This window comes from Dendropsophus ebraccatus, unplaced genomic scaffold, assembly GCF_027789765.1.
Source record: "Dendropsophus ebraccatus isolate aDenEbr1 unplaced genomic scaffold, aDenEbr1.pat pat_scaffold_641_ctg1, whole genome shotgun sequence".
Taxonomy (NCBI): domain Eukaryota; kingdom Metazoa; phylum Chordata; class Amphibia; order Anura; family Hylidae; genus Dendropsophus; species Dendropsophus ebraccatus.
In genome coordinates this window covers 22276-35000 of record NW_027210240.1, presented here as the reverse complement: position 1 = coordinate 35000, position 12725 = coordinate 22276, and the positions used below count along the sequence as shown (strand labels likewise).

The following is a 12725-nucleotide window of genomic DNA, read 5'->3' as shown; positions in this document are numbered from 1 at the left end:
ACAAGCGGGAATTACGCGCTGAATCAGCGCGGAAATGGGAAAAAAAGGGGGGAGGAGGATTCTAGTATATATTCCGGTATAGTCTAGTTTACTCGCCAAATACTCGCTGAATTTCAGCGCTGAATGCATGCGGATTCAGCGCGGATTCCTCGAGTATTCCACGCTGAATTTGTCAAGAGCTGATTACGAGCTGAACACTTTCCTAGCGGAATACGCAGGGATTCTGCTTACATTCTGCTTATATTCTGCTTGGAATTCAGCGTCAGTTGATTTCAGGCGGAAATATTTCCTCGCGTAATCCGCCCCTTTTGCTCTGTGTGAACGTAGCCTAATTTTGAAATGCAGAAAAACATGGTCATCAACAGTTTTGTGTAAGCAAGACAAAAAGAATTTTTATTGTTTTTATTCTTTGTGTGTTTTTTTTATAATGTAAGTCAAAGAGAAACGCATTCTGCAGTATGGCATACAGCAGCATCTGTTTGCAGCATCCGTTTTTGCATCCGTTTTTTTCCTTTTAACATATAAATTAAATAGACAGCAAAAAAGCAATGTGATCCTAGTCTATCTGCAATACTATTTACCCAAAAAAAAAGGAAGCTCATCTTGACACAGGAGTGAACAGAGCTGAGAGCTGAGCTACAGATTCTGTTCTGTAAAGTCAATCAGTTCCATGTGGTTTAAATAGTTTCTATGTTCAACTCAATGGAAGGAAACAGAGGCATCATCCATCTTGTAAAAACGTCCAAACCCAACGTACAGTACAAGTAGATAAGGTTTTGTCTCCATAATGTCGCCAGTTGCAAAGCTGATCTTCAGTCGCTTAACCAACAAGAGGCACACATCAGCAACAGGAATGGAGTCCTCATTCTTTTGCATGGAATATAGGAATTTGCTACATTTGCAGGACAATAACTAGACAAATTAAAAGTCAAGGACTGAGTATTTCTGACACATAGCTAAATTTTACCCACATGCACTACTACAAAGTCAATGGTTTAATGACTCTATTAATTTATAAATATATGTAATTTTGTATCCTTCACCAATAAAGAAAAATCCTTGCCTTGAGAAAGCGCCAAAGGGCATAAAATGGTGATAGGCCGGGAGGGAGCGTCCTCTATGTTCATGCAAAGCATGTTCATTCTTCAATAAAGGTGTATTTTATGGTGAGTGCCGCTGAAGTTTTTTCTTTATTGGTGGAATATATGAATTTGATGATAGCTGAACACCGCTTACACCATATGGCTGAAAACAGTGTCATAGGTAAGCCAAAAGCCCTGTGCTGGGACTTGTAGTGCCGCTGATTGTCTGTAATTCTGTATACACCAACAAATATATGCCTGGTAATCATATAACTAACCAAATAATTCTCTTGCAGAACATCAGTACTGGGGCAGTAAACTGAAAATACCTACAATGTCATATGAAGAGGTCCTGCATTGTGACCAGGTGACTTTCCAGTGGCTGTGTACCCTGCGGAAAGTGGGAATCGTCCTATTGGAGGGTGCTCCTGTGAAGCAGGGGGAGCTTGTTACACTTGGCAAAAGGATAGGTTACATGAGGCATACCTTTTATGGGTAAGTATATACATAGGTTATTATTGGTATTTATCAAATAATCTAAACATGATGAATGATCTTAGCTTTGAAGTAAACTTTCCAAAATGTATTTGAGATAAATATTTATTGTAAAAACTATTTCTAATTCAGTGAACCCTGGAGAAGATTTGGAAATAGAGCTTAATATATTTTTATTAGGTTTGTTTACAGAGGAGTTTCGATGATATTTCACATTTCTGAAATGAAATAACACATTGCTCATCCAGTCCAACATATTTCAGTGAATACAAATACATTGGAATTTATACGCAGAAAAACAAATGAAGGATTGTAACATCAAAGGGGTTCATCCTTTGTCTCAAGGTCATGCTGAGTGTTATTCTAATTATTTAACTGCATTACAAGGGTAAATTCAGTGCCTTTTACCGCTCAGTGTCTCAGCTTCAATGTGACGTTGTAATGCCTGGAGTAGTGGATCCACTGGACCGTCACCAGCGATGGCACTAACCTCACCAGGGAGCGGAGTCTAAGGGGCCGCTGGTTTTCACCAGAGCCCGCCGCAAGGCGGGATGGACTTGCTGCGGCAGGCGACCCCCAGGTCGCTACCCCTGGCTTGGTTGCTAGTGACGGCAGGCGAGGCGTGGCAGGAGCAGTAGGCAGGAGATAGTGCTGGCAGAGGTCTGAAGGCGTAACCGCAGGTGACAGTCTGAACACAGGAGCAAAGAAGTGACAGGGGAGCAGGAACCAGGAACAAGGACTAGGGACCAGGTAGCGGATAGGAATCAGGAACAAGGACTTGGGACCAGGTAGCGGATAGGAATCAGGAACAAGGACTTGGGACCAGGTAGGTCCGGCGGCGGAGGAGGTCGTGGCGGCGGCCCGGAACACGGGACGCCGCCGCGGCCGTGACAGACGTCGCTGCATGTCAGAGGGGAGAGGAAGAGAGCAGGGGACGGGACGCTGGAGGAGCCAGGAGACTGCAAAAGCTAATATTATTATATTTTGTTTTTGTTTTTTTTCACGGGGCTGATATTATATGGGGGGCTTCAAGGGAATGGGGGGAGGTGTCTGATACATTAAAGGGGGGCTGCAAGAAGGAAACTAGGGAGGCTTTCTATATGAGAACTGCAGAGGGGTGGGGGGACTGATTAAATGGGACTGATGGGGCTGCAAGACGGGAAGTGACACTAAAGTGAGACTGGAGGAGGGGTTAAACTAGATGGAGACTGAAGGAGGGAGCTGTTATGAAATTGGAACTGCAGAAGGGGATGATAATAAATGGGGACTGCAGGAGGGGGTTGATACTAAATAGGTACTGCAGGAGGGGCCTGATACTAAATGGGAAGCTGCAGGAGGGGGCTGATACTAAATGGGGACTGTAAGGGGGGCTGATAATAAATGGAGACTGCTGGAGGGGGTTGATACTAATTGAGGTCTGCAAGGAAAAATCAATACTATATTGGTGTTTCAGAGGGATAGGGGAACCGATACTATGTGGGGGCTAATGGGGAAAGACTGATACTATACGGAAACTGCATGGGGAGAAACTGACTCAATATGGGGCAACAGGGGAGAGATTAATACTATATGGGGGCTGTAGAATAGGTAACAAACTATATGAGGCTTGCGGAGGAGGGGGGACCAATATTACATGGATTATATGGGGCTGCGGAGGTGGGGCTAATACCATATCTGGAGACTGTCAGGGTAGTAGGGCTGATGCCAAGTGGTACTACATGAGGGCTGAAGAGGAGGGCCTGATACTATATAGGGGGTGCACAGGGGTGTTTATACTATTTGGGGGCTGCAGAGAGGGATCGTATGCTGTATTTTGCAGGAGATAAAATTGACGGCCGGGTGATTGTTCGCTGTTAGTTATTGAAGGTGTATGGGAGCCTTAGCCTTCTATTATTTAATTATCAGTCTGTAATGTCTGTGACCGCCTTCATTAACAGCATTGCATCACCGCTCCATGCCTCCTATGATCTTTTAAGCAATAGTATGCTTTCTTCTCTGTTTTAACCACTTTTAGACCAAAATGTTAAACTGTGCAACTGAGCCAAAACCACATCTAAAGATTAGCCATTGATTAGTTTAGTCTGACCAGATTATTTCCACCACCGAAGTTCTCCTGTTACCTGTTAAAGACAGATACAGTGCTGGAAGACCTCATCCTGGACTTTTCTAGGCAATTAGAGCATAAATTTGGCCAGACTAAACTAACTAATGGCCGATCTGTTAGATTAAGTTTTGGCAAAGGTTACCATAGCTTCACTAATCTCCGCTGTTCAGTTTTCCCTCTTCTTGACCAGATACATTCTCTTTTTTTTTTTCAATACTTGAACATCTGACAGCTATGACTTCTCATTCGCTTATGCCTCAATGCCCAGGTCCTTTTAGGATATCAGCTTATGGTATCATAATGATCCCATAAGCTGATGTCCCTGTGTCTGCCCCCTCCTCTCTGTCCCCTGCTGCTGTTACAATCTTGTGACAGCGGCAGGGGAGTGAGGGGAGGGGACAGAGCTCCCGGCCGCGCGCCCGGCACGCACCCTGCCTTTCCTCCTTCTTTTCCCGCGCTGACCTCCGTAGCTATGACTTCTCATTCGCTTATGCCTTAATGCCAAGGTCCTTTTAGGATATCAGCTTATGGGATCATAATGATCTCATAAGCTGATGTCCCTGTGTCTGCCCCCTCCTCTCTGTCCCCTGCTGCTGTTACAATCTTGTGACAGAGGTAGGGCAGTGAGGGGAGGGGACAGAGCTCACGGCCGCGCGCGCGCACCCTGCCTTTCCTCCTTCCCTTTCCGCGCTGGCCCCCATAGCCAGGAAACCAGGCTTCCGGCTTCCATGGCTATCATCGGAGCTCTGCGATTACTTTGCAGAGCCCCGATGGACACTGGCAGAGAATTCTCCCTCTGTAGACCGCAGTATCTATAGGGTTAACTCTCAGTGCTGAGAGTTGCGGCGGGTCCCCGGCTATCACTGATAGCCAGGACCCGCCGCGGATGACACAGGCGCAGCTTCTACGCTGTGTCATCTTGCAGTGTAAATTAATGTTGCTGCAGCATCAGGCATAGGCTGCAGCGGCGTTAATTAACTGTGGAGCGGAGGGAGGAGGTTAATAAGCAGTTTTCTTGTTTTGTTTTGGATTCAAATTTTTATTAGATTTTAACAGATTTAAATTTGAAATATTTAGAAACAGACTTTTGTTTTGTTTTTTATTTTGTTGCTGATGTTGCTATGGGCCACTGCATGTAGGCCTGATTTAAACCACATGTGGCTGCTGTAACATAGGGCAATAGAACTCATGTACCAGCACTACTCCAGCTATAGAGATCTCTGTATATGTCTCTCAGCAGTCACTGTCAGCCATCCAGAGATCGTCCTAGGTGGTGCTCAACTTCAACAGAAAGTGTATCATTCGGATATATCTAAAAGAAAGTCCAGCGGCACATACCATATTCAGACATATCAGCTGGCGAGTCCTGCGTCTCATTTTTATGCACCCAATAAAGATTGTCAAAATATGGTGAGTGCCACTAGACTTTCTTTCTGATAAATCCAGTTGTAACATAGGACCAGCCCCAGTAACACAACCGCAATAGTGGTATAGTGCTGTTTGTAAAAGAAAGCAGCCATGTATTTTCATTTTTAAAAGCACCTTTAACACTAACCGTCAATTTTCAGTTTTTTCTTATAGTCTTAAGTAGAGAATGATTGCGCTCAGGGGCATAGCTAATGACTCCTGGGCCCTGGTGCGAGAGGTCAACTTCCCCCCCCCCTCCTTTCACGACCAAGTGATCCTATTGGTATATATATATATATATATATATATATATATGTATATATACACACACACACCAAGATATTACCAATAACACCAGCATATAGGAAGAGAAAATATTATCACCATACATATTACCCCCATACTGTTACTGACCAAATCCTGTATACTGAGACCAATATTACCAGTATATAGAAAGGAAATATTACCGCCACACCACAACCATCACCACCATATTGTTACTGACCAGATCCTGTATACTAAGACCAATAAAACACAGTAGCAGATAGCAAGTAACAAATATTTCCACCACATACTAACACTACCGCTGCTACTGACTAACACCACCGCTGCTACTGACTAATACCACCACATACTAACACCTCCGCAGCTACTGACTAACACCACCACATACTGACTAACACCACCACATACTGACTAACACCGCCACATACTGACTAATACCACCACATACTAACACCACCGCTGCTACTGATTAATACCACCACATACTGACTAACACCACCGCTGCTACTAATACCACCACATACTAACACCACCGCTGCTACTGACTAACACCACCGCTGCTACTGAATAACATCCACTGTACACGTATCACCGCATCCAGTCATATAGAGGTGGACGCAGCTCCACACAGGTTCTGTACACCATATACATCACAATGCAGTTACACCAGGTGACTCACAGAGGGCGTCTTCTCTGATTGGAGTTCTTCCCTTTTCATCATCTTCTCCATCCATCCTGGGCCATCATAAGAACTTCATCGAGCCACGAATCCACTGAATCTGCCAGACAGACATATTAGGCTCCTCGTTCTGGAACCATCCTCATCTTTCTACACACTGCACATTTGTATTGGCCGCTTTATGCCCTCATTTAGTGGGTAGGCTGACTCTATGTGACCCCCTTATAGTGTATGCCCCCCTATATGTAGACTCCTTATAGATGGTCCCCCTCTGTGTATCCCCCTTATAGATGGCCCACTCTCCCCCTATGTTGCCCCCCTTATAGATGGCCCCTTCCGCCCTCATAGATTGCCCCCGCCATAGATAGCCCCCTCTCCTATAGATGGCCCCCTCTCCCACCCTCCTATAGATAGCCCCCTCTCCTATAGATGGCCCCTTATAGATGGCCCCCTCTGCTATAGATTGCCCCTCCCTCCCTTATAGATGGCCCCCTCTCCCCCCTCCTTATATAGATGGTCCCCTACCCCTATAGATGGTCCCCTCTTACCCCCCCCCTTATAGATGGTCCCCTCTCCCCCCTTATAAATGGTCCCCTCTCCCCCCCTTATAGATGGTCCCCTCTCTTCCCCCTTTATAAATGGCCCCCTCTCCCCCTCTCTCCTATAGATGGTCCCGTCTCCCCCCTTATAGATGGTCCCCTCTTACCCCCCCCCCCTATAGATGGTCCCCTCTCTTGCCCCCCTTTATAGATGGCCACCTCTCCCCCCATTTATAAATTGCCCCCTCTCTCCTATAGATGGTCCCCCCTTATAGATGGTCCCCTCTCTCCCCCCTTTATAAATGGCCAACTCTCTTGCCCCCCTTTATAGATGGCCACCTCTCTCCCCCCCCCTTATAAATGGCCCCCTCCCTCCTATAGATGGCCCCCTCTTTCCTCCATGGAAACAAATAAAAAATAAAAACACACACACACAACTCACCTAACAAGGTGCTCCCCTGGCAATCCTCTCCTTCTTTAGCCTCCGTCTGCCCCCGGATCATGCTGCCGGGGGTGTCGCGTCCTATCCCTGGCAGCGCGCGCATCATAGAGTTCCCTTGAAAACACAGAAAGGCTCTGTTCACACAATGTTAAAATTGAGTGGATGGCCGCCATATAACAGTAAATAACTGCCATTATTTCATTACAACAGCCATTGTTTTTAAATAACAGCAAATATTTGCCATTAAATGACAGCCATCCACTCAATTTCAACATTGTGTGAACAGAGCCTTTCTATGTTTTCAATCCACTTCTGGTTGAGGTTGCAAAATACTGACCAAATACTGACTGAAATATACTGTGTGTGAACCCAGCCTAATCCTGTGAATATCCACAAAAGTGAAGACTTGTGTTAAATGTTGGCATGTGCAAACAGCGAGGGGATCAGAAAATTCTTTTATCTTACTTTATTATCCGTATGAGTAGCACAAAGGTTCTTTTCTTTGTATAAAGCTAGTCCTATTTAAAATATTTTAGCGTAGCCCTGCCATAAATTGCAAACCGCTGAGTCCTGAAAACTAGTGTTATATGGTATGAGTCATCTGCACAACCTGCCAGATTGGGCTTTATTCAGACCGATACCCTTGTGAGGAAGTTAATGAGGTGGAAATGAATAATTAAAATAACCCTGGAACAGTGAGAATATTGCACCATGCTTGGCACAGGAATGCAGCAAACAGGATATAAACGTATAAGATATTTCATCGGGGAGTCCTTTATCCTAAGCTTCTGCAGCCGCTGGGAAAAGAGAATAAAATAACTAAAGAGCATAGATCATACATGCATAGGAATATACACATTGCTATATTTTACTAGACATTCTGAGAAAACAGAAAGCTTAATAAGAAAACTGAATTTGTGCATCAGATACACTGGAAGCTGATTAATCCCAGTGAATTGGGTTTAATACACCTAATATGGTCTAGAAGTGACTACTGCATGCACTGTCCATTCCTAAAGGGCCTATTACACGGGTCGTTTAGAGGAGCAAACGAGCGCTCTCAGCGCTCGTTTGCTCCTTGTTCCCTGCTCGCTGCCGCCGCTATTCGGCGCGGCGGCAGCGAGTGGGTAAGTGCGGGGGGGCTGCTCGGAGGATCGTTGATCGTCCGGGCAGCCCATAGGATACAGCAGCGTCTGCTGCCGATGCTCCTATTCAACGGAGAGATGGCAGCAGATCGCTGCTATATCAGTCGCTTGTTTTTCAACATGTTGAAAAACAAGCGACTGCAACGATCAGCCGACATGAACGATGTCGGCTGATCGTTGCACTCTATTCCACGGGACGATTATCGTCTGTAGCAGCCGATATTGGCCTAATACGGACGATAATCGTTCCTTGGAATAGGGCCTTTAGAGTATACAGCTTCTTGTGAAACTAATAAGCACAGGAGGCCTTAGTACTGCAAAAAAAAAAAATAATAAAATAAATGCTTTAAAATGCACTGAGCACAGTAACTATTAGAGCACATTCAGTCCACTGAACTCATGTGACCCTTGATCTACACCAGCATATTGTTCCACCATTTGGCAATGTATACTATGAACATAGTTCACTTAGAGAAAGGTGTCAGTATCCAAGACCCCATTTTTAATGGAATAAAGCTGATATTTAAAAGTAATAAGTCCAGTGAGTGCCACCTTTCTCTAGGTGAACTATTTGACTGACTGATGTTACTGTTGGTGAGCAACGCCGGTCACTTCCAAGGTTCCTGTGCTGGTGTCCGGATCGGAGTTATTGTGTATCTGTGTAGTGCTGGGATCCTACTGTGTTGAGATTCACTATGAACATAGTGTCAGTATAGATGTACACATACTTTAAGAGTTTACGCTGCATATTCTTCTGTGTTATGATTATAGCCAAGACTGGATTGTATAATGGTCAAAGGGGCCAAAGACCTGCGCCATTTATGAATGCCCACAGCCTTGTCCCAACTACTGCATAGGCACTAGGTAACACTTTCAGTTGGGTGCCATTATGTGTTCATTCTGGCACTATTACTGCAACTTACTGTTACCCCGCACTGTAAAAGACCAAAGAAAATATACTTATTAATACAAATGTATATCTGAAGGTAGCCTTAAAGCTTCTCCTATCATTGTAAATGTCTTTATAGAGCTATTTCCTAGTGGAATTGCATGCTAACCAGGGTGAGAAATATTTATGTGTAATCTGATGTTTATTAAAGTTTCTCAAATATACAAAAAAAAATGCACCAGGGAAATAACTCTTGAAATCAGTAATAACTATGTATGTGTAAACATGGTGGTAGAACAGAAAGAAAAGCATTGTACAATTCAGAACACAACATGTAACAGATGAAAGTGGCAGTCAGATGAAAACATGACAGCACTAGGTAATCTAACACGTGCCTGGGTCAAAAAAGGGGGGGGGGGAGTAGGGGACTTAGAAAAAAGAAAGTGGAAGCAAGAAGGGATGAAGTAAGTGGGGGATAAAGGGGAAAAATAAAAGTAAATATAATAATAATAAAAGGAAATAATTATATACAAGTAAAATAATATAATAAAGTCAGACAGGATTTGATTCTGTAACTACACACTAAACAAGGAGGCCTTCTCACGCCTTCTCTTACCATGGCTGGACAGTGGGCCTTTCAGAGATAAAAATAAGGAAAATAAAAATTCTAAGTATTTCAGAAATACAGACTATCCCCCTATTCACAGGATAGGAGATACGTGTCTGGTGGTGTGGGTGGGGCCAACCGATAACTCTTTTAAAGGGGTAGTCCACCCAAAAAAAAATTTCTTTCAAATCAACTGGTGCCATGAAGTGCCAGAGATTTGTAATTCACTTCTATTAAAAAATCTTAAGTCTTACAGTACTTATCAGCTGCTGTGTGTTCAGCAGGAAGTGGTGTTTTCTTTCCTGTCTGACAAAGTGCTCTCTGTTGCCTCCTTTGTCCATGTCAGGAACTGTCCAGAGCAGTAGCAAATCCCCATAGAAAACCTCTCCTGCTCTCCAGACTGGAAATAATACAACTTCCTGTTGGGCATACAGCAGCTGATAAGTACTGGAAGGCTTGAGATTTTTTAATAGAAGTAAATTACAAATCTCTGGCACTTCATGGCAGCAGTTGATTTGAAAGAAAAAAAATTTGGGTGAACTACCCCTTTAAGAACATGGTTACAACTCTGCCCACTTGTGGCAGTGAATCAACATGTACACACAGTTGCTCCATTCATCTTCTGTGGATCTGCGGCAATAGCTGAATATTGTACTTGCCACCACTCTGGTGGCTTCCTAGTGAATGAAAGAAACTTGGGCTGACCTGCCACTCTATTCTGCAGTGAAAATCATGTCCACATTGTCAAAGTTGCTCGAGTCCCAGAGTCAAACCTCTCATTAAACACCTATCCCCTAGTTTTGCACTGTTCAGAGCCTCCATCTCAGAGTCTGTTTGAAATTATGGTACAAAAAAAAAAAGAAATGCCCACTTTTCAGCCATTTATGGGGATATTATCTATATCATAAAAATCAAAGTCTGTCTGTCTGTTTGTCTGTCCTTCTGTCTGTCTGTCTGTCTGTCTGTCCTCTATAGACTTCCAAACGCCTGAACCGTTTGACCCCAAATTTGGCACACAGATACATTGGGTGCCCGGGAAGGTTATTGCGAAGTTCCCGTCCCCGCCAGATGTACAGGAGGGGAGGGGGAGGGGAAAGAGAGGCGCCTCATAGAGATGAATGGGAAAATCTCCTCACTGCACACACAGGTGATATAATTAGCTGCAGCAGACAAGGCAGTTGGAGCCTTAGCAACCAATAGGATTACTGCTTTCATTTTCACAGGGAGCAATGGTTGCTAGGGAAGCTGCCTTACAACATCCACAGTAATAACTGGTAGACCCCCTACTCCATCTATACAGTACATGTATATACAGGACCCCCTACTCCATCCATACAGTACATGTATATACAGGACCCCCTACTCCATCTATACAGTACATGTATATACAGGGCCCCCTACTCCATCTATACAGTACATGTATACAGGACCCCCTACTCCATCTATACAGTACATGTATATACAGGGCCCCCTACTCCATCTATACAGTACATGTATATACAGGACCCCCTACTCCATCTATACAGTACATGTATATACAGGACCCCCTACTCCATCTATACAGTACATGTATATACAGGACCCCCTACTCCATCTATACAGTACATGTATACAGGACCCCCTACTCCATCTATGCAGTACATGTATATACAGGGCCCCCTACTCCATCTATACAGTACATGTATATACAGGACCCCCTACTCCATCTATACAGTATATGTATATACAGGACCCCCTACTCCATCTATACAGTACATGTATATACAGGAGCCCCTACTCCATCTATACAGTACATATATATACAGGGCCCCCTTCTCCAACTACACATTACATGTATATACAGGGCCCCCTACTCCATCTATACAGTACATGTATATACAGAGCCCCCTACTCCATCTATACAGTACATGTATATACAGGGCCCCCTACTCCATCTATACAGTACATGTATATACAGGGCCCCCTACTCCATCTATACAGTACATGTATATACAGGGCCCCCTACTCCATCTATACAGTACATGTATATACAGGGCCCCCTACTCCATCTATACAGTACATGTATATACAGGACCCCCTACTCCATCTATACAGTACATGTATATACAGGGCCCCCTACTCCATCTATACAGTACATGTATATACAGGACCCCCTACTCCATCTATACAGTACATGTATATACAGAGCCCCCTACTCCATCTATACAGTACATGTATATACAGGACCCCCTACTCCATCTATACAGTACATGTATACAGGACCTCCTACTCCATCTATACAGTACATGTATATACAGGACCCCCTACTCCATCTATACAGTACATGTATATACAGGACCCCCTACTCCATCTATACAGTACATATATATACAGGACCCCCTACTCCATCTATACAGTACATGTATATACAGGACCCCCTACTCCATCTATACAGTACATATATATACAGGACCCCCTACTCCATCTATACAGTACATGTATATACAGGACCCCCTACTCCATCCATACAGTACATGTATATACAGGGCACAACAGGTATACCAAACTGTGACTGGGTAACACTGCTACACCAGACCTGACCAATACCGCCATACTGTGCTGGATAACACTGTCATACCAGACCTGACCAATACCGCCATACTGTGACTGGATAACAACTCCATACCAGACCTGACCAATACCGCTATACTGTGACTGGATAACACCTCCATACCAGACCTGACCAATACCGCCATACTGTGACTGGGTAACACCGCCACACCAGACCTGACCAATACCGCCATACTGTGACTGGATAACAGTGCCACACCAGACCTGACCAATACCGCCATACTGTGACTGGATAACACTGCCACACCAGACCTGACCAATACCGCCATACTGTGACTGGATAACACTGTCATACCAGACCTGACCAATACCGCCATACTGTGACTGGATAACACTGTCATATAAGACCTGACCAATACCGCCATACTGTGAATGGATAACACCGCCACACCAGACCTGACCAATACCGCTATACTGTGCTGGATAACACTGTCATACCAG

The 12725-nt window shown here is 44.4% G+C and overlaps 1 protein-coding gene across 1 annotated transcript in view; it reads left to right on the top strand.

The window, feature by feature from the left end:
* Positions 1-12725, top strand: part of LOC138778119 (gamma-butyrobetaine dioxygenase-like) — a gene marked incomplete at its 3' end in the record, with an annotated part of 76740 nt that overhangs the window by 41744 nt on the left and 22271 nt on the right. Inside the window, exon 4 of the mRNA XM_069956375.1 lies at positions 1379-1577. Within this exon, the coding sequence (XP_069812476.1) occupies positions 1379-1577 (199 nt within the window). The remainder of the gene's footprint in view (positions 1-1378; positions 1578-12725) is intronic.